Source organism: Aquarana catesbeiana, linkage group LG02, assembly GCF_042186555.1.
Source record: "Aquarana catesbeiana isolate 2022-GZ linkage group LG02, ASM4218655v1, whole genome shotgun sequence".
NCBI lineage: Eukaryota > Metazoa > Chordata > Amphibia > Anura > Ranidae > Aquarana > Aquarana catesbeiana.
Genome location: NC_133325.1, coordinates 555,125,036 through 555,148,111, shown reverse-complemented (window position 1 = coordinate 555,148,111; position 23,076 = coordinate 555,125,036). Strand labels below are relative to the sequence as shown.

The 23,076-nt window shown below is 40.9% G+C and overlaps 1 protein-coding gene across 1 annotated transcript in view; it reads left to right on the top strand.

The window, feature by feature from the left end:
* Positions 1 to 22,260, top strand: part of LAD1 (ladinin 1) — a 107,017-nt gene extending 84,757 nt beyond the window's left edge. The window contains exons 8-14 of the mRNA XM_073615979.1: positions 1,719 to 1,790; positions 1,873 to 1,925; positions 8,240 to 8,312; positions 11,710 to 11,841; positions 13,794 to 13,883; positions 14,169 to 14,243; positions 22,043 to 22,260. Of these exons, the coding sequence (XP_073472080.1) occupies positions 1,719 to 1,790; positions 1,873 to 1,925; positions 8,240 to 8,312; positions 11,710 to 11,841; positions 13,794 to 13,883; positions 14,169 to 14,243; positions 22,043 to 22,048 (501 nt within the window). The 3' untranslated portion in view covers positions 22,049 to 22,260. The remainder of the gene's footprint in view (positions 1 to 1,718; positions 1,791 to 1,872; positions 1,926 to 8,239; positions 8,313 to 11,709; positions 11,842 to 13,793; positions 13,884 to 14,168; positions 14,244 to 22,042) is intronic.
* Positions 22,261 to 23,076: the final 816 nt, after the last annotated feature.

Here is a 23,076-nt window from a genome sequence, read left to right as displayed (position 1 = left end):
GTTCTCAACCTTACTAATGCCGTGACCCCTGGATAAAATTTCACAAGTTGTGGGCCCCCTCACAGTAAAATTATTTTCGTAGCGTGGGTGTTTCAGCACCCAAGGCAAGACAAGTAATTTGCGCCCCTAACTCACGGATATTTAGCGCTCCCCGATTCCCTTCCACTCGTACAGTATTAAAACCCCTTATGGTACATTTTAGGATCTACCAAAACTTTTTCTTTGTTCTCCTTTCTTTACCTTTTATCTCTCACTATCCTAATTTCTTTTTTTTCCCCCCATCTCTCTTTCTCTAGCCGTCTTTCTTGTTCTTTCTCTTATTCTTTTCCACTCCCTTCCATGCATTCTCTATTTTTATTCCTTCTCTTACTCCTTGGTGGGGGAAGTTGAGATGAGTGGCGGTGCTGGTGGGGAGCTGGGATGAGTGGCAATGCTGGTGGGGAGTTGGGATGAGTGGCAGTGCTAGTGGGGAGTTGGGATGAGTGGCAGTGCTGGTGGGGAGTTGGGAGAGTGGCAATGCTCGGGGGAGTTCTGACCATCCAACTTAGGTGCTCTTGATCAAGGTCATCTGCTGATCTGAGAACTGTAGTGGGGACTTTTAATGGCAACTATAATCACAGGTAGTGTTACTCACTGTGTCTCCGACTTTGTGGTGTTTCGCAGCAGTGACACCTATGCCGAAATCAGGAGATAGGGTCTCCTCCAGCCCCTCCCACTTTACATTCTTCACCAGTCAGCTGACTTCTAGTCTCTGACCCCCAGCCCTGCCATGAACTGAATGGGTGGCTGAGAAGAGGCTGGGTGGGCGACCACGGGTTCCAGGAACAGCCCAGCTGGGCGGCCGCAAAAAGTCTGGGAGAGCAGTGCGGACTTCAGGAACAGCCCAGGATTCGGTGACCCCTGGCAAATCATCATCCGACCCCCAGGTTGAGAACCACTGCCATAGCACAACACCCACAGCCTGCACAGGCAGCTTCAGCCACTTAAAAAACTGCTGATTCACACTGTACAAGCCACAGTGCTTACGTGAATGAGCCCCGAGACCTCATTCACACACAAAGATTTATTTATTAACTCAATACTGTTTTATATTTTATATTTTAGCAGGAATTTTGTAAGTTATGTTCTGTTTTTGTCAGGTAGGCTGTAGGGGGCCTGTGATTTCTAACAGCAGCCCTTATCACAAGTTTTACAAGGCCTCATACACATAGCCTATTATGACCACCGGCCTCTGGTCAAAACGGCAGTCAAAGCGTTCCTATCCTCAACGCAATTCTTCCACGTTCAGGAGAGGGAGGTTGAGGGAGGCTGAACCTCCCCTAACCACAGCAGCTCCTAAACAATCCTAAAAGCCTATTGTACATTGACACATAGGTTTTATGGAGTTGACTTTAGGAGCTTTGGCAAAAAAACGCCAAAAGCTCCTAAACTCAAGTTTAGGAGCTGTAGTGTACATGAAGCCTAAGGATGAGGAAAGTCAACTCTAGATGAATGACACAACTAAGCCTGCCACCTAGTTTTGTTATATTCTGTACTGTTCTATCTAGATAATACTATATCTATAGCTCTCCAAAACATGAAATAATGCTTATGTTGTGTTTTGATCTTAAGCTTAAGCTTCATCTGAAATAATAAAACTTCACTTGATCCATACAGCAACACTACCCTTTGTTTACAAGTAGATTAAATCATATACACATTGTATTTATTTTCTGCAGGACAGCCATCCTAGCTCTCAGCAGACATCAACATCCTTTGTACGGCTTGGTCCTCTTAGCAGCTCTGTTCGAGTGAGTTATTTTGCATTTTTATCTCGCAAATATTCAAGTTTGCTAAAATATTTTTGATTGATGATTATCTTCTTTCTTTCAGGTAAAGTCTCAGCAGAGTGAAGATGACAAGGATGACAGTGGTTTCACACGCAGGTCTGTCTGTTTTTACTGAAGTCACAATTTCTAGAATGTATGCCAGCTTAAAATATACTGTAAAACAAAATGGCCTAGCACATATGGGAAACAATATGGGTATCATTAAAGCGTTTGTTACCCTAAAAAAAAAAAAAAAAAGGATCCTGTTCCTTTAACCACTTCAGCCCCGGAGCATTTGGCTGGCCAAAGACCAGAGCACTTTTTATCATTCGGCACTGCATCGCTTTACCTGACAACCGACATGGCTCCAAACAAAATTTACGTAATTTTATCCCCACAAATAGAGCTTTCTTTTGGTGGTATTTAATCACCCCTGCGGTTTTTATTTTTTGTGCTATAAACAAAAAAAGAGCGACAATTTTGAAAAAAAACGCATTATTTTTTACTTTTTGCTATGATAAATATCCCCCAAAAATATATTTAAAAAATGATTTTTTCCTCAGTTTAGGCCAATACGTATTCTTCTACATATTTTTGGTAAAAAAATCGCAATAAGCGTTTATTGATTGGTTTGCACAAAAGTTATAGCATGTTATGGGCACGCGCACGCGCCTGCTATGCAAGCCTCGCGAGATCACATACAATAACGTAATTTCGCGCAGCGGAGCCAACCTGCCGCAGTAAAACTGCGGCGGCTGGTCCACAAGCGGTTAAAGCATGGTATACAGCACAGTGCTTGTGCTGTGTAATTTGGCCCCCTGTATCACCTTAAATACCTGGCTGATCCTGCCTGGTTCTGCCCTCACCCCTGTAAACTGACCACGGTTTATCATGACTGCTGAGCCCTGACACCATGGTCAGTTTAGGTGCCTCCGTCATCCTCTGTCCTCCTCTCCCCCTCCCTGACTGTCAGGTAGTGATAGTGCCCGCCCCTCCCCTCCTGCTGCTGAAATTACTTTTTTTTGGTATAATCTTTATTTTAATATTTTAACAAATCGTAAATAAAAAATAAAACAACAGAAAAAGTAGTCATCACTTCCAGTTCAGGAAGATATTAGTAATTACCATGAGCTATATCAGCACTATAAAACCTTTTGAAGGTTCTCCCGGACAGTCGGTTCCTGGCCACATATAGCAGTTTGTATAGGGAAGAGATCATGTAAGGCAGAGGGTCTTGAGCAGCCCGCAAGCATTCAAACCCCTTAAGAGTAGATCTGATCTGCGACTCATTATGATCCGATGCGACAAAGTCTTCGGGATCAAGGTATTACTCCAGTGTCTGTGTTAGAACAGTTTCAGGGTGTTTACGCCAACCGGTTCATGGTTGCCAAACCCAAAGAGGGCTACCACTCCATCTTGGATCTCAAACTACTCCTGTATGTCCCCATATTTTCATTGCACCAGCAGTTTTTACATTTTGCTGTGTGTCCCCTGCACTTTCAGTTTGGTGCTCTGCCTTTTGCACCCCAGCTGTACACCAAGGCGCCGGCCTCAGTACTAGCCCTGCTGCACACTTGTAGCACCCACATTGTTTGGAGTATCTGGGCCTGCTACTAGACCGAAGTATTTCTCCCTCAGGAGAAACTTCAAATTGTCTGATCCCAGACTTGTGCTATTTAGTCTAGAAGACATCTCACTCTCCACTTTAGCATGAGAGTCCTAGGTTTCATGGCATCTTCCTTCGATACACTACCATTTGCCTAGTTTTATTCCAGACCCTTACATCACAGTATTGTGTCATCATGGCACAAGTCCATTCCCTGGACAGACCACTTCATCTGACCCCGAAGACCAGCTTGTCTCTGTCTTGACCAGAACTTCATGTTCCAGTCTTGCCCAATGTTCACATGCCAGATATGGACATTTGGCAGGCAGATTTCTTCAGCTGCCACCGTCTGGCCTGGAAAAGGGGGTGATTCCTGCATCCATAGGTATTCCAGGATCTATGTCACAAGTAGGGGAAGCCACATGTGGACCTTCTGGCCTCCAGGTTCAACAACAAACTAGACAAGTTTGTCTCCAGGTACAGGGATCCTCTAGCAGAAGTAGTGGATGCTCTGGTGGCTCAGTGGAATTAGTTCACCCTAATCTATGTATTTCCTCTCCTGAAACACCTTCCCCATCCACTTCAAAAGACTGAGATGGAGAGCATTCTGATTATCCTCATTGCTCAAGATTGGCCCAGGCAGATGTGGTACTCCAACTTAGTAAGACTCTTGGTGGATGCTCTGTAGGCTCTTTCGGATCATCAGGATCTACTGTCTTAAGAACCAATTTACCATCCCTCTTCATAGTCGCTGGCTTTAATAGCATAGCTGTTGAAGCCCAGGTTCTGAGAGACAGGGAAATCTCTGAATTAGTCATCACAATGTTAAAAGCTAGGAAGTCTACTTCATGCAAGGTCTGTCATTTCACCTGGAAGTCACGTTTCACTTGATGTGAGTCATGGGGCTTTCACCCTCTCCTCTCAAGGCATGCTCTTCTAAATTTATGAGTTCTTTTTGGGCTGATAGGATTTTTTAGCTGTAAAGATGCAGGCTTCTAAGGGGGCTAAATTTCCCCCCCTCCCTTGCCAACCTATTTATAGACTGGTGGGAGGCACTCTGCATTTTTGTGAGGGAAAACACCTTCAGCAACCATAACTTTTGGTATGGTGGCTATATAGACAATCTATTACATATGTGGCAAGGTACTCAAGACTAGGGATGAGCCGAACACCCCCCTGTTCGGTTCGCACCAGAACATGCGAACAGGCAAAAAATTTGTGCGAACACCGTTAAAGTCTATGGGACACGAACATGAATAATCAAAAGTGCTAATTTTAAAGGCTTATATGCAAGTTATTGTCATAAAAAGTGTTTGGGGACCTGGGTCCTGCCCCAGGGGACATGGATCAATGCAAAAAAAAGTTTAAAAAACGGACGTTTTTTCTGGAGCAGTGATTTTAATAATGCTTAAAGTGAAACAATAGAAGTGTAATATCCCTTTAAATTTCGTACCTGGGGGGTGTCTATAGTATGCCTGTAAAGGGGCGCATGTTTCCCGTGTTTAGAACAGTCCGACAGCAAAATGACATTTCAAAGGAAAAAAGTAATTTAAAACTACTCGCGGGTATTAATGCATTGCCGGTACGACAATACACATAGAAGTTCATTGATAAAAATGCCATGGAAATTCTCCACAGGGGAACCCCGAACCAAAATTAAAAAAAAAAAATGACGTGGGGGTCCCCCTAAATTCCATACCAGGCCCTTCAGGTCTGGTATGGATATTAAGGGGATCCCCGGCCAAAATTTTTTTAAAAAAATGGCGTGGGGTCCCCCTCAAAATCTATACCAGACCCTTCAGGTCTGGTATGGATTTTAAGGGGAACCCCGCGCCACAATTAAAAAAAAATGGCGTGGGGTCCCCCTAAAAATCCATACCAGACCCTTATCCATGCACGCAACCTGGCAGGCCGCAGGAAAAGAGGGGGGAGAAGAGAGAGCGCCCCCCCTCCTGAACCATACCAGGCCACATGCCCTCAACATTGGGAGGGTGCTTTGGGGTAGCCCCCCAAAACACCTTGTCCCCATGTTGATGAGGACAAGGGCCTCATCCCCACAACCCTGGCTGGTGGTTGTGGGGGTCTGCAGGCGGGGGGCTTATCGGAATATGGAAGCCCCCTTTAACAAGGGGACCCCCACCCCCAGATCCCAGCCCTCACCCCTGTGTGAAATGGTAAGGGGGTACTTACCATTTCACTAAAAAACTGTCAAAAATAATAAAAATGACAAGAGACAGTTTTTGACAATTCCTTTCTTTAAATGCTTCTTCTATCTTCTTTCTTCTTTCTTCTATCTTCCTTCAGTTTCTTCCTCCATCTTCTTCTTCTTCTGGTTCTTCCTCCGGAGTTCTCGTCTGGCATCTCCTCCATGGCGTCAGTGTCTTCTTCCCTTCTTCTCCTCGGGCCGCTCCAAATCCATGATGGCATGGAGGGAGGCTCCCGCTCTTCTCTTCATCTTCTTCTCTTCATCTTCTTCTCTTCATCTTCTTTTCGGACCGCTCCGCATCCATGATGGCATGGAGGGAGGCTCCCGCTGTGTGACGCTTCTCCTCTTCTGACTGTTCTTAAATAATGGGGCCACCCGGTGACCCCGTCCCCCTCTGATGCACGGTGACTTGACGGGACTTCCCTGTGGCGTCACGGGGAATGCCGAGGAGAAGAAAGGAAGAAGACGCCGACGCCAGAAGAACCAGAAGAACCAGAAGAAGAAGAAGATGGAGGACGAAACCGAAGGAAGATAGAAGATAGAAGAAAGAAGAAAGAAGAAGCATTGTCAAAAAAACTGTCTCTTGTAATTTTTAAAATTTTTGACAGTTTTTTGTACCCCCTTACCATTTCACACAGGGGGGAGGGCAGGGATCTGGGGGTCCCCTTGTTAAAGGGGGCTTCCAGATTCCGATAAGCCCCCCACTCGCAGACCCCCACAACCACCGGCCAGGGTTGTGGGGATGAGGCCCTTGTCCTCATCAACATGGGGACAAGGTGTTTTGAGGGGCTACCCCAAAGCACCCTCCCAATGTTGAGGGCATGTGGCCTGGTATGGTTCAGGAGGGGGGGCGCTCTCTCACCCCCCCTCTTTTCCTGCGGCCTGCCAGGTTGCATGCTCGGATAAGGGTCTGGTATGGATTTTTGGGGGGACCCCACGCCGATTTTTTAAATTAATTTTGGCGCGGGGTTTCCCTTAAAATCCATACCAGACCTGAAGGGTCTGGTATAGATTTTGAGGGGGACCCAACGCCATTTTTTTTTTTTTAATTTTGGCCGGGGTTCCCCTTAATATCCATACCAGACCTAAAGGGCCTGGTATGGAATTTAGGAGGGCCCCCCCCCACGTCATTTTTTTGTTAAATTTTGGTTCGGGGTTCCCCTGTGGGGAATTCCCATGCCATTTTTATCAATGAACTTGTATGTGTATTGTCGGACCGGCAATTCATTAATAGCTGCGAGTAGTTTAAATGACTTTTTTTCCTTTGAAATGTCATTTTGCTGTCAGACTGTTCTAAACACGAGAAACATGCGCCCCTTTACAGGCATACTATAGACACCCCCCAGGTACGAAATTTAAAGGGATATTACACTTTTATTGTTTCACTTTAAGCATTATTAAAATCACTGCTCCCGAAAAAACAGCAGTTTTTAAAACTTTTTTTTGCATTGATCCATGTCCCCTGGGGCAAGACCCAGGTCCCCAAACACTTTTTATGACAATACCATGAATATAAGCCTTTAAAATTAGCACTTTTGATTTCACCCATAAACTTTTAAAGGGTGTTCCGCGGCATTCAAATTTGCTGCGAACACCCCAAATTGTTCGCTGTTCGGCGAACTTGCGAACAGCCGATGTTCGAGTCAAACATGAGTTCGACTCGAACTCGAAGCTCATCCCTACTCAAGACCAAATAAGGGAGTTTACAGAGTATTTGTAAACCCCAGTATTCCAGTGTGGAGGACACTGATTTTTTGGGCATTACATTAAAGAGGAATCCAGACACTGATCTTTTGGTAAATTTGCTCAAGAATGCAGGAAGTAGCAACTACCCACATTTGTAAATGCACTTCTAAAGAATATGACACTGTAGTAGAGATTATAAAAATATGGTTCCTACCAACCCTATATGCAGAAAAGCAAAGCAATTGTACACTATTTTAAATAAGGGATGTTACGTTTCAAGCAGGAGGACTCCCTAGCTAGTCAACCTGCTGCGTCCTAGTCTCTTTAAACATTAGGCCAACAAGCCAGTTCTTTAACAAAATTAAAAAAAAATATAGAATGCATATTTGTAGATACTGCAGAGTGCATATAAAAACTTGAGTCTGTGTGTTTGTGACTGTAGAAACCTTTGCTACTACATGTCAGTATATAAATTGTATCACTATGGATATGTTAGATGTAATCACGTGCCCCAAATGTTTTCTACAGTATGTCGGATGCACAACTTCCCCCATAAGCATTAGTATTGCTGAACCTTGCTGTGCATGGCAGAATGCAGCAACTGCCCATCATTCCAATGTACCCAAACACTTTAATAGAGAGAACATGGAGGGCTTATGACAGTTTTTTCCTGCCACATCTATGAAAGGGTTTTTCCAATGCCATGGAGGAAACCTGCATCATACACTACTAAATTGTGATTTATTCTGGATAACTAAATCTAGAATGCCCTTGGGATTGAATATGGAATATTTAAAATTGCTTATCTTGCTTATGTGATTATTATTATTATTCTCAACTGTCAGACACAGTTGTTTAATATACATGGTTACTATTCATTCTGAAGAAATCTTTTGCGCTGTGACTGCAATCACCAACTTTCTTTGTATGTAGATCCAGCTTAAGGTTATCTCTAAGAAGTCGAAAAATAGAAGATCGAATGGAAAAATACAATTCAGCTATACAGGTATTTCATGCTATAATTTTAGCAGTGATTATTAAGGGAGTGGAGGAAGAGGGGGTTCCACTATCTGAATATTTTATGTGTTGACTTCAACATTCACCTGATATTAAATAACCAGTTATAAGGTTTGATTTACTAAGGGCAAATAAACTGTGCACTTTGCAAGTGCAGCCGAACTCTGCTAGAGCATTTGCTCCAGAGCTTGGTAAATGAGGTGAAATGTCACTTTGCAAAGAACACCTAATCATATGCATGGAAAAAAATAACATCTTTGCTTGCACATGTGTGAATGATGGAAATCATTTACTAAGTTCTGGAATAAATGCCCTTACAGAGTCTAGCTGTACTTGCAAAGTGCTAGGTCTATTTGCCTTTAGTAAATTAACCCCCATGATGTCTATAGTTGCATTGCATACTTGTTGAATCTATTGAAACATCATCAAAATTAGGTGAATGTGTTTGTGATCAAAATAAACATCTCCTAAAGCATCTTGAAGGAAACTTGACCTGAGAGAAATATGGAAGCTGCAATTGCTGATCTCCTCCAGATCCACTAGTTCCCTACTATCATGCTGATCTAGCAGCTTCAATATTTCCCGAGTCACTGACCAAGTCAGAAATTCTGACATCATTCTATACTTCAAGTCAGAGAAATACAAATAGGTAACATTTTTAGAAGGTCAGAAATGGTAACCTCCATATTTCCCTCAGATCAGATTTCCCATAAAATTGGACCTGTTCAGCTATAACTATTACATTGCTTCACTGTCAGGCAAGCCACTGACCAAAGGGGTTCATACTGTAGCTGCTGACTTTTAAAAAAAGGACACTTACCTGTCCAAGGATCCAGCACTGTCCTCACCTGGGCTGGTTCTTCGCTGGTCTTTGGACATTTGTCATTCTACCTAGTTAACTATGCAACACTATGTATGTTTCTTAGTTTTTCGTATCATCAGTAGTAGATGGCTTTCACTAACTCTCGTTGATCCTAAGGTATTCTGTTTTTCTGGTTTAATAGCTAATTTGCATATTAGAAGTCCCGTAAGTTTCAGAAGACAACATTATCATTTCAAATTTAGAAACGCAACTGACTTTTAATAGAAACTATATAAATGTTTGCATAAATAGTAGGCATGTGCAATTCGTTTCGTTCCGAATTCGTTTTTTAACGAATTTCGACAAATTCGTTAATTCGAGGATATCCGAATTAACGAAAACCCGTTTAACGAATTTTTTCCGAATATTCGGAAATTCGATAAAATTGGACATTCGTAAATTCGGGCATTCGTACATTCGTACATTTGCAATTTACGAATATACATTCGTACATTAGTAAATTAGTGAATTTGTAAATTTGTAAATTCGAAAATTCGGAAATCTGAAATAATAGTTAACTAATAATAACTTAACTATCAGTAATTACTAGTAACTTTTAAATTATAGGTATTGTAATTTCCTTTCAAATTTGGCTGTTAGTGAACGTAACACATACAAATTTATCCGAAGTTATGAATGATCCAAAAAAACGGAATGGAACGTAATGAATTAATAATAATAAATAATAATAATAATAACAATGTATTATTATTTATTATTAACCCTTTCATGACTAAGCCTATTTTTGAAATGTGGTGTTTACAAGTTAAAATCCGTATTTTTTGCTAGAAAATTACTTAGAGATCCCAAACATTATATATATATATTTTTTAGCAGAGAATCTAGAGAATAAAATGGCGATTGTTGCAATATTTTATATCACACGGTATTTGTGCAGCGGTGTTTTAAACGCACATTTTTGGAAAAGAGACACTTTCATGAATTTTAAAAAATCCAAACAGTAAAGTTACCCCAATTTTTTTGTATAATGTGAAAGATGATGTTACGCCGAGTAAATAGATACCAAACATGTCACCCTTTATAATTGCACGCACTCGTGGAATGGCGACAAACTACGGTACCTATGAATTTCCATAGGCGACCCTTTACATTTTTTTTACGGTTACCAGGTTTGAGTTACAGAGGAGGTCTAGGGCTAGAATTATTGCTCTCGCCCTGATGATCGCGTCGATATCTCACATGTGTGATTTGAACACCATTTACATATGCGGGCGCGACTTCCATATGCATTTTCTTCGCTGCGTGAGCTCGCGGGGACGGGGGCGCTTTAAAAAAATTTTATTTTTTTAAAATTTATTTTATTTTTTTTTTATACTTGTAAATTGTGTTTAAAAAAAACATTTTTTTTTTTTAATTTTATTGCTGTCACAAGAAATGTAAACATCCCTTGTGACAGTAATAGGTGGTGACAGGTACTCTTTATGGAGGGATCGGGGGTCTAAAAGACCCCCGATCCCTCCTTTGCACTTCACAGTATTCAGATCACTGAAAACTGCGATTCTGAACACTGTATATTTTTTTAAAACCGGCGCCATTGGCAGCCGAGTAAACGGGAAGTGACGTCATGACGTCGCTTCCACGTTTACATTGAGAAGGCTGGAACGAAGCCTCCCACAGCTTCATTCCAGCCCGCCCCCAGCCGATTGGACACCGGGCTTCCCGATAGCACGGGAGGCCCGGTAAGAGCGGCGGGAGGCGGCGGGAGGGGGGGGGGAGTCCCCTCCCGCTCCTCCGGTATAACAGCCGAGCGGCTTTTAGCCGCATCGGTTGTTATATACGGTTAGCCGATCGCCGGCTCGAAACAACGGTACCGGGATGATGCCTGCAGCTGCGGGCATCATCCCGATATAACCCCGGAAAGCCGAGTACGCAGATGTGCGTACGGTCGGCGGGAAGGGGTTAATTTGTTCTGTTCCATTTGTTTAGATGCAGCATTCATTTTGGATAATTCGTAACTTCGGATAAATTCATATTTGTTACGTTCACTGACAGTCAAATTTGAAAGGAAATTACAATACCTATAATTTAATAGTTAATTATTATTTCAGATTTTTGAATTTTCGGGTTTTTGGATTTTCAAACTTCGAATTTACAAATTTCCGAATTTTCTAATTTACAAATGTACGATTTTACGAATTTACGAATGTACGAATTTACAAATGTACAAATGTAAAGATGTACGAATGAACGAATGTACGAATGAACGAATGTTCGAATTTACGAATGTACGAATGAACGCATTTATGAATTTACGAATGAACGAATTTACGAATCTCGATCATAACGAATGACCCGAAAAACGAAAAAACATAATAAACTAATGAAACGAAAACGAAAATGAACACATTTTTTGGCTGTGCACATGTCTAATAAATAGGAATTTTTTTTTAGATAAGCCACTATGCAGGGGAACACATATTTACAACAATTTAATTTACTGAGAATAAAGTCATTTATCTTGACCTTGTTATGATTGGATATAATATATATAATGCATTTTCAGAGATCAGCAAGTGTCAGGATACCACCCTCTCACAGTCGAGGAGCTGTTGTTGGATCAGATGGAGTTGCCAATAAGAGAAGTATCTTTGAAAAGGATGAGGAAAACTCTGAAAAATCAAACATTTCCCGAAAGGTGAGAATGCGGGTTATTCTAAGCCATGGTTCACACCAGTGCGTGATTTGCACCTTCGATTTCATGGCAGCTTGCAACCTCCTTTAACAGAAGTCTATGCAAGTTGCAATGAACTCCCCAAAAAGTAGTGCAGGAACCTTTTTCAAAGTCTCTACAACTTGAGTGGCAACAATTTGAATGGTTCCATTGCTGTCGATGGGGTGTGACTTCTCATGCAATTTTGAACTGTCAATGACGAATCACCCCATGACAAATTGCACAAGTGTGACCCAGGGGCAAAGGTTTACAATATTCAGTAAGTCTGTCTCAGACCTGGGCAAATTCAAAGTAAGTATGTGATGAAAAACAACTTAACTAGAGATTATCTTTAGTGAAAACTACAAAATGATATTGTACATAGATGCAGAGAAGCAGGCAGCTGAAGTTATATACAAGTAAAATTTTCATGCAATGATTGAATTTAACCCTGCTCCTCCAATTTGCACACCTCTGTATTGGTCTTTAATACAATGAACAGCTTTACTGACAAGTAGCTATACTGGTGTGAGAGGAGTCAAGCCAAACATTTCAACATATACATGCATATAATTCCATCTGCTGTATTTCTTTGATTACTTTACTGATTGTTTTAAATGGTTGTTATCTGCTTTGTATAAGACCACATTTTTCTAACCTATCATCAGTTTTAATTGCACGGGTTTGTGACGGATTTACTTTAAAGTGATTTAAAAGTCTCCTTTTTTTCCCTAAAATAAAAAAGATGTTATATTTACCTGAGTAGCCCTATACCTCTTTTGTTTCGGTCTCCTGCTGGCGTTCTCCACTCAACCATCTTCTCCTAGTGCCACCTCAGCAAGCCGACTGCTGAGGGGGCACCCGTGCAGGTGTGCTCCTGAACCAGGCTGCGTGTGTCCATAGACGCACACAGCCTGGCTTGGCCAAACCCCATCCTCCCTCATAAGATTTGATATAGGCTCCCGCTGCTGTCACTGTGTCCCGTGAAAGCAGGAAGAGAGGAGAGTGGGGCTGCAGAGAGCCACAGAGCTGAATCACTAGTGGGCCCAGGTAAGCGTTTTTGGTTAGCTGTGAGAGGAACAGGTAGTGGAACGTTTTTACCTTAGTACAGAGAATGCATTAAAAAAAAAAAAAAAAAAAAAAACCTTTTAACTTTAGAACCACTTGAAACCCTGGTTCACAATGATGCAAATCTGATTCTGGTTCAGACGCATGTCAAGTGAAATAACATTGTTTTCTATAAAGGCTATTCACATCTATGTGGTGCAGTTCTGCTGCAGTTAAAAAGGGGTTCTGTGCATGTTTAGGGCGATGCAATTTTAAGCTTCATAGACTAATTAAGATTAAAATCACATTACAGTCGCAGCTCTCAAGCACAAATCGCACCACAAATTTGCATTTCAAACTGCATGAAAATTGCACTGCATCTAGTTTGAACCTAGGTTAACGCCTACATTACACATTTCAATAAAATGCTTATTACTGTGTATGAGTTCCAAAAAGGTATATGTGAATACAGTATTTTCTGACATTGGCCTCCCTGCAAAAAGGATCAGATTATCTCTCCTGTTGCCGTCTCCACCAAACGTTGCACCATCTCTCCCTGAAGTCTCTGCAGAAAAGGTTTCCCATGTCTCTTGCTGTGCCCAGTAGTTGTCTGTAACTACTGTGTCCTATAGTGACTTAACGGTCAGTGGGAGGATTCACTAAGCAAGTTTAATTGCCTTGGAAAAAAAGTACAGCTCTGCTGTCACAGATAAAAAAATAACTTGATCTTGTGATAATAAGTACTGCTAATTTTCATCAACCTAAATATTGTTTTGCTAATACATAAAACAATGTTTTCTTAAAAATATGCCACACTGTTTCATCAAACAGAATATTAACTTGTTAAACATGGCAGCTCAGCTTAGAACCCAAAATGTTGTGTTTCTCAGGATTTAACACTTTCTGGATCTATTACGTCACGCATCAACCAATGGAGTAACAAGCTGCAACAAAGTTCAAGCACTGTTACGAGCACAAAGGTAAGGGACATACAGGGGTTATTTACCAACACTGGAGAGTGCAAAATCTGGTGCAACTCCGTATAGAAACCAATCAGCTTCCAGGTTTTATTGCCAAAGCTTAATTGAATGTGCTGAAGTTAGAATCTGGTGCTGCTGTGCATGGTAGCCAACTAGTTTTGGAGTGCATCAGTTTTAGTAAACCCCTTCCCCCACTGTAGTTCCTGAAGTTTCTATAGCATATAGTAACACTAAAGGAGAATATTAGCAACTCTAAAAGTTTAAGTATTTTTTATGTTCTTATAGGATGTCAAAACAGGTGATGTAGCCACAAAAAGAATGTTGTGGCAACAGAAATCCCAGTCTTCAAGTGACACCAAGGTAAGGGTAACAGACTTGTCTGCAATTTTGCACTTCTGTCTGAAAATGTGGATTTGTCATATGAAATGTAGACAATAAATACTATAGGGTTGGATTTAGTCTATCATCTATCTATACCACAGCCTTTTTATGACGAGAATATGTAAAGGTATACCCAGGCAAGTTTTGGTGAGGAACAAAAAAGCGCCCTCATTAAATCAGTGAGAAGTGCAAGAGAGCCTTCTTATAACAGAAGGTATCTACTTGTCTCACTTTCATCCCAAAATAACAAGTTGATTTCTTATTTTAGGATTAGTAGTGTTTCCCCTGGATTATGGAATATTTACAGCCCTTTATTATAGAGCCATTTATCCCAAATTGCATACAGTTGTTTCAGGCTTGTTCAGTGGCGTACCAAGTGGGGGGCGGGCCGCCCCGGGTGCCACCCACTGTGGGGGGGGGTGTCAGGGGGCATGTTTGTGTGTTCCTATGCTTTGGGCTCCTGCGCCGTTTTCTGTGTTTTTCAGGCCTTCCACCTGGTTGGCTGGTGGAACTGTCTGTCTCCCTCAATGTGGGGGTGGGCGGGGCATATGACGTTTTTTTCCTAGGCCGGCTTATGCGCGATTGGCAGGCAACGGAGTGAGAGGCGCTATGCCTCTGTGGTGCGCTGATTGGCCGTATGGGATATGATGCCCATGACACGTGCGCATTGCTTTGTTTACTGCATGGCGGCGCCAAGTTTGTTTTTCTCCATCTGGAGCATCCAGCAGGGTAAGAAAAACTCTTTCTCTCCTGTACCGCAGGGGAGAGAGAGAGACAGTGAACAGCGCTGAGTAGGGAGCTGCTGAAGCTAACTTAAGTAAACCAGCAGGTGATTGCCCCCTGTCCAGCGCTGCTCATTGTCTCTCCATCTGCATGTTTAATGTAGGAAGGGACAGAGCTGGGGGGTGTCTGTGTAAATCTAAAGGGGTCCAGGAGAGGGGGTACACAGTAGTGACAAAGAGATATTGGGGGGTGCAGAGGTATGCAGGGGGCACACTGGGGTGTTTTTGCATTTTAACGTGGGGGGGGGGCAGATGTAGGATCCCCCCCGGGTGCCAAATGCTCTAGGTACGCCCCTGGGTATGTTGCCCATTGTCAGTGGACTAAATGGAAACAATGGTTTCTTTGGAGTAGAACATAGAGGCCAAGAGACAAGTATAATCAGACAAGTTATTGTGAGTGGGCCTATAATATTATGCTGTATCTGTTCTGTAATCCAGTGGTTCTGCATGTACAGTTGGCCAGGGGGCACAAAGAATTGTTTTGCATAGCCCCTCCCACTATCCTAACATGAAAACTTAACCCTTTGTTTTGTGATTCGTGATGTAGGTGTGATAGGCAGACACTTTTTTTTTTAAGAAGGCTCTACTGTGCTTTCCCACGATACTATGTAACTAAGTTGACTTTCAGCTTCTAAAAATCATTGTTCTTGGCACAGTTTCTGCAGATAATTCCTATTTAATACATACCTCCCAACATTTTGAGATAGGAATGAGGGACACCTACTTGCAAATGTATTTAGGTATAGGACACCCCCCCCCCTGATACACCCCCTTAAAGGAGAATTAACCCAAAAAAGGTTAATTAAATCCACAAGGACTTTTTTTGCCACTCCTATTCCTGTATACTGGCTTTTAACATTTACAAATGCAGCAATTTTGAATTTAGATGAACGTTTAGCACTGGGAAACACTTTTTGAAAGATAAAAAGTGCATTTTATATACAACTGTATGGATCAGGCCAAAATGAGGGACAAATGAGAAGGAAAGAGGGACAGAGGGACATTGCTCCAAATCAGGGACAGTCCCTCGAAATCAGGGACAGTTGGGAGCTATGTCTAATATAGTTTCAAGATTGTCGGATGCCTGGTTTTCCTGCCGTGTGCAGTGGTGATATGACATCTGTGTCACTACCAAACACGGGTGTAATGTAGGCGCTTGCAAATAAAACCACAATGCATAGTGAGGGAAGCAGACAGAAATACCCCAATGTGTTGGCTGAGAATAATCTGCCAGAAGCTGTAGCTCTTGAACAGACTGATGATTCAAAAATAGACAAGTGAGTATTAATTTTATTTATATGTAGGCATCTTTTTGGTTAACATTTTTAGAACAACAAGGTAAAATGTAAAATCCTATATATAATGTCTGTTTGGAGTGTATGATCTTGCACAATCACATTTTCAATTTATTCACAATGTTTTGCTGCCACCTGTTGGAGGAAAAATAGTTGTATAAAAGTGTTTGAACTGAAACTTTGATAGTTTTTGGTTAATTTTATTTTCATTTTGTTAAAAGTTTACAGTTTATAAACTGATGTATTTGTAATAATTTATATTAGATCTTTATTTCACAAAAGCATATTACATGGTGCATCCATGATGGATGGGGTTGATTTACAACAGGCAAATAGACTGTGCACTCTGCAGTTGCTCCAGAGCTTAGTAAATTATAGGAAGCTCTGCCGATGTCTATCATCCAATCGTATGCAAGCAAAAATTTTTTCACCTCTTTTACGAAGCAGTGCACAGTCTTCACCTTGGGGGGGTGGGGGGGGGGGGGCATTCGTAAGGCTTACATGGCCCCATGATTTCTAACAGCAGCCCTTATATCACCTGCTGCCTCCTAATGCCAAATATGAAATATATGCAAATATATTCATTTTACCTTACTAAAAAAATATAAAAATCTATTTTTAATAGCTGTTTTTTTTTAGTGTTGCACATATTAAAGAAAATGATACATATAAAAACACTATACATTCTCTTTAAGTCAGCATATCCCTCTTCCTTTCTGTTAGTAGGGAGTGCAATGTCTTAAAGTGTTACTAAAGCGATAATAACAAATATGTGTATACTTACCCGCTCTGTGCAATGGGTTTGCACAGAGCGGCCCCGATCCTCTTTTTCTGGGGTTCCCTGCCAGCGCTCCAGACCCCTCCTCTTTGGCAGGTGCTCCCACGGAAAGCCGCTTTCCAAGGGGGCTCCCATGTGTGCTCGCTCCCAAGTCCCGCTGCTACATCATTTGACACCGACAGCGGGACTCGGCCCCACCCCCCGTTCCCGTGTCACAGCTTTTGATTGACAGCAGTGGGAGCCAATGGCTCCCGCTGCTATCAATCTGTCCAAAGAGGAGGGAGACACTGCTCTTGTGCACATCACTGGATCGGTTCGGGCTCAGGTAAGAGATAGAGTGGGTCAGGGGGGGAGTTGCAGAACAAAATGTTTTTCACCCTAACTCATAGAATGCATGAAGGTGAAAAACCTTAAGGCTGAGTTTACACTATTGCAAATTGGATGTGGGTTTCCCTGCATCAAATTCGCATGTCAGGAGACTGTGACCGGCTCTCAGTGGAGCCAGTTCACACATCTCCAGGATGGTTGCTGAGCAGATTGCACAGGGGTCCTGTGCTTCTTCTGGTCCATTTCAGGTCCGAATTCAGACAAAAATTCGGACCAAAATCGGACCTGAGACGGTGAACAGGGACTCACCAGACCCCTGCTGTGAGCTGCTCCGCTTGGCAATGTGAACCCAGCCTAAGGCTTTAGAACCACTTTAACCTGGCTACACATTATACAATTTTCTTGTACAATTTTCCTTTAGATTCACGCACTACATAGTTGAAGGTTTTTTTAAAGGAAATTGAACAAGAAAATTGTATAATGTGTAGGCAGCTTTAATTAGGCATATTTTTTGCTTAAAAGCTACTCTGAGCCCTGTTTTTGCTTAGATTCCAACTGGTGGTTGTAACTGATACATATACAAATAACAAAAATAAAATTTTTCATTTACATGATTAAAATAAATTAAAAACTATTTTGTTTAAACTTTTTAGCATTGCATATGTAAAACTGAAATATGTTTACCAAGTTGAATATTTTTATTGGTATTTAATTACATTTGTAATTTTCTGTTTTAGTTTTACTAGCTACCCCTACCAGGACAAGTTTGGGAGAGCATGGGGAGGGGAAGGTATCAGGCCCCATTCAAATTTGGCGATTTGAAATCGCCGGCAGAGTCAGTCTCAAGATTCGAAATCGCATGGCAATCACTGCAAAACGAGCATTTGGGTTCCATTCATTCTTAATGACGCAGCGTGATTTTGCCACAGCAGAATCGCACTACAATCACCTTTAAAAATCACGTTGCTTCAAAGAGAAGGAGCTTCACGAGTAGGGTGACAAACACGCATAGGCCAGCCCATTGAAGTGAATGGGCTGCCTTATGCCTGACATACGAAATGGCATGAAAATCGGCCACACAAAATCACGAGCGGGAACGTGAGTTTCCTCTATGCGAAGTGTGAATGGGGTCTCAATCTTAATAGGCTGCTTTGGTAGAAAGCTGAATGAATGAGGTGTTGAACAGTAGTGGATCTGAGAGATGACTGATCAGAATGTAGCAGTAATTTTGTTACTGTTCAATTGGCAAATAGATAAATAAAAATAAAAAAATAGAGGAGGAAGGGGGAGAGGAAGATGAGAAATCGCTACTGGAGGCAGAATCTCTGTGGCAAAACAAAACTGATTAGGCATTATATTATTAAGGATTAGTGCTGTTGTAGTTTTTTATTTGTGAAGGAAACAAAACCCTCAAATTCCTAATGTGTCTTCACATTTTTACTCTTATACATGCCAATTGGATTAAGATGGCCATACACATAAAAATGAAGTTGAAGAATGAATGATTACAGTTTCAGGCTGGTGCCCAAAAAATTTTTGGAGGGCGCAAAAAAACCCCTCCAGGTCCGCACCCTCCTGTGGTCCAAAAAAAAAAAAAAAACACTCCAGCGGTCACGGCTCCCTTTTTTTAGGTTCCAAATCTTCAGCCTCCTGTCCTGATTGGCCGGGATGAGAAGCCGGAAACCGATGGCGAATATTGATTCGCTAAAGTCACAAAATGAGAGCACTGCACCCCAAGGACAACATAAAACAACCCAATCAGTGCTTTAGGCTCTAATCACGTGCTTGTAAAAAAATGACAAACCTAATAAAGACCTGTTAGTCTGGCGCCCCGCACAGTGCACAGCCACACACATAGAACGATTGATTTTTAAATAAATGATAATAAATAAATACGATTAACATTTTTTAACATCTTAGTCATATTATCAGTTATTTAAAAAAAAATCATTCTATGATTACATTATCCAAATTACCCTGCGCTCCTTATGGACCAGCCGCCACTGGATGATTATTCAGTAAGGATAATACTTCTCCTTTTCCTTTCTCTGCCGTAAAATTACATTTCTATATCTTTCTGATCTATCTTCATATACTGTAATAGTCAGGTGTTTATCTCTCATGTGACAGTGAAATACAAGGGAGAATCTTAAATATAGCATATTTTGTGATATATATGCATGCACTAGCAATTGATTATTTTTCTATTTACTTTTTACTTAATTAGATGTTATTATCAATTATTTTTATTTGATGCTATTATCAATTATTTTATTTGAATTTATTAGATATTATCAGTTATTTCTGTACGTTATTGATTCATTGTTATATCACACACACTACTTGTGGTATTTATCCAGCGCTGCACTCTCTATCCATATCTCTTGTGCCCTCTTATCGGGGGTTACAGTGTTCAGCTGCAGGACACCCTTCACATATTTTTTAAACATTTTCAATTTTTTATACTATACACGCACCTAGCGCAATTCTTTCTTTTCTATTTTCTAGCAGCTTTATGCAGATGGAAGTCTCCTGAGAGTAATTGGGTGGAAGTCCAAGTCACAGTCTGTTCTGAGTTTATTGATGCAATGTGAATGCAGTATTTTTGGCTTAGAAACATATTTTATTGTGCACATACCTTTTCAGTACACAGGATATTTATAGCATGGCTCAGCTCCAGAGTACTTGTATATAGACATGCAGGTTAAACATAAGAATGTTGTGCTTCTTAAAGTAAAAAAGTTGAGTACTGTCTGTGACACTTTTTTATTTGCCCTAACATTAAAAATGTCCAAACAATACAAAGAGAAAAAAGTAATATCCGTGTACCTCTAACCACATAGAACTGTGCACTCGACGAAATAGGAAAGATAACCAAAGAGCACCAAACCATTAAAAACATGGAAAAATATATTCCAAAACCCCAATGCTGGCTTTCAGGCAACCATCCAACCTCAGACATAAAAAGATTATAGAGACAGAAATAAAAGAACCAAGTCTTGCAACAACAAATGCTGCATCCTGTTCAGCCAAATCATCCACTAAAAAGTGTTTCACATGCAAAAGGGACCTTCAATATCACTGGATCATACAGCTGTACCTCCTGTGGTGCACCTCATTCAATGCAAAAAATGCAACCAAGGATCTTAAATTTGGCAGAAATTACAAACCGGACCACTGTATGTAAGACATGAATGTCTTAGTTCTTAAAGCAGTAGTAAACTGCATACTTTAAAAAAAAAAAAAAAACCTGCAAGACAATGGCATAATGTGCTACTATGCACCGCTGATAGGGCTTCCATGTTCAACAGGTCTTCCTTCCGGGTTCGCATGCTTCACCCGGTCTTCCTTCCAGGTTTGCATGCTCCAGCTGTGCAGGAGTCATAGGGACAGCACAGGTATGCTGTCCCTTCAGAACGCACGCAGCGGTGACGTTACTGGCTGCATGCAGTTTGAATATCTCCTAAACAGTGCAAGTTTAGAAGGTATTCACTGTTCCCACAGGTAAGCTTTATAATAGGCTTACCTGTAGGTACAAGTGAAAAAAAGACTTTACGACCACTTTAAAGGGAACTTTTCTCAGGAAAGGAAACCTTTTATTCTAAGAATGATCATTTTATTTTGGCAAAGAAGATAATGGACTACATGTGCACCTCAGTTTGCCAAATCATCATCAAACAGTTTTATGACCACTCTTACCTCTGTGACTCCCCCTCCACTACTTTCCTTATTTCACCACCTATGCAAATTATACCAATATACACCAATTCTATTAATTACTATTGCTGTGTATATGTGTTGTTTCTTTTTTTTTCTCAGAGATTGTCCCACCTAACATTTTCCCCAAAACTTTGTATATCATGTACTGCTTGGGAACCAAAGAAGGGGAAACACGCTAAAAGCTTGTCCTGAAAATTTTAGGCTGCATTCACACTTGAGCAGAAGTTTTCTATATTAGAGTTTTTGAGCATTTTTAGAAGTGTACTACAAATGTTTTACAGCTTCAGGTGTTTTTGTTTAGCCAATAGAAATCACTATGGGGAAGAGAGGTGGAGAAGATTAGGGGAGCAGAGCTACTTTTTGAGCAGAAAAAGGCGAAATAAAGCACTTGTGAAACGCTTATGTTGCATAATTTCAGGAGATCAGATTGAAGTCTATAGGACCAATCTGCATCCAATTTGCCAAAAATAAGCTCCTGTACTTTTTTGAGTGACAGGCATTTTGCTATAGGCGACAGACCGCTCAGATTTGAACAAGTGCCATTGAAATGAATGGGATTCACCTTGTGTGTTTTTGAGCTTCAAGCAGAAAATCGTTCAGGTCTAAATGGGGCCTTAGTGCAAATAAAAAAGTAGCAGATGGATCTTTGTTGTAGTACTGTGTGGTAACAGCCTGAAAGATTTATGAACATGTTAAATGACAGTTATTACACAATCTGCATTTATACTCATTTTTAGTAAATAGCAATTGAGTTAATTTCCTGGAATCCATTTATTTAAATAACACTATCTTGAGAGTATATAGAATATAGAATATATATATAAAAGTATATATTTTTAATCTGTTTACTAATTTATTTTTTTACCTTTTTTTCAGCTCTGAAATCAAAAGACCCTTCCCATTACAAACAAGGAATTATGCCAATATGATCAAACCCTGTCCTATAAGATCCTGTCCTCAGAGTACATTTACACTTACAGTTTTACTTTGTTATTAAATTACCTCAGTTTTCTTTGTCTGGAAGCATCCTTTCTTCTTCTATTGTACATCAGATTTCCCTCTTGAATATACTGAAATAAAGTAAATTTAAAATGTTTGTATGTTATTATTAAGATGAAGATGTCTATCAAATTAAAGCCACAGACTGCAACATGGCTTATGATTATGCTCGGCAGGCATTTTGTCTAAGCCCCCGTTCACACCTATGCGAATTAGATGCGGATTACACCGCATCCAATTCGCAGGACATTTTAAAATACATTCAAATTAATGCATCTGGTTCACATATGTGCGATGCATTCGTACTGCGCATTGCACAAAAAACGTGTGCGTTTTCTGGGCATTGTGGTGCGAATTACAATCCCATTATCTTCTATGGGAACGCATCTGATTCGCAGATGCATTGCGTTCTGAACATGGATTTTCTCCTTCTCCTCACTACACCCCCCCCCCCCCTTTCTGCTCACTGATCGCCAGCTAAAACACAGAGGAACCTCTGAACAACTGATTTTTATCTTCCCAGTGAAACCTGAGCTTCAATTCGCACCACACATGTGTGAACCCGGGCTTAATGACTGATGTATGACCTTACTCCAAACAACCGAATCCTTCCATGTGCAAACAGTGAAATGTACCTGTGTATGAAATAATTCTTCCTCATATGCCGAATAGGCAACTTTTTTGTTTTTTTTTCTTTTTTTAAGGTCAGATGCCCATTTTTTGCATATCAAACAAAAATTCCCACAGTGTTTGAGACATGGATATTTGAGCTGTGTATATAACGTGTTTACGAGTTTGCTATGAATGCATACTGGCCTGTTTAGAGAGAGTAAAAGCAAAGCACAAACCAATCTCAATTTTAAATGCCTGTGTAAACAATTCCTTAGGTAAAACCCCCACTGAAAATGAGG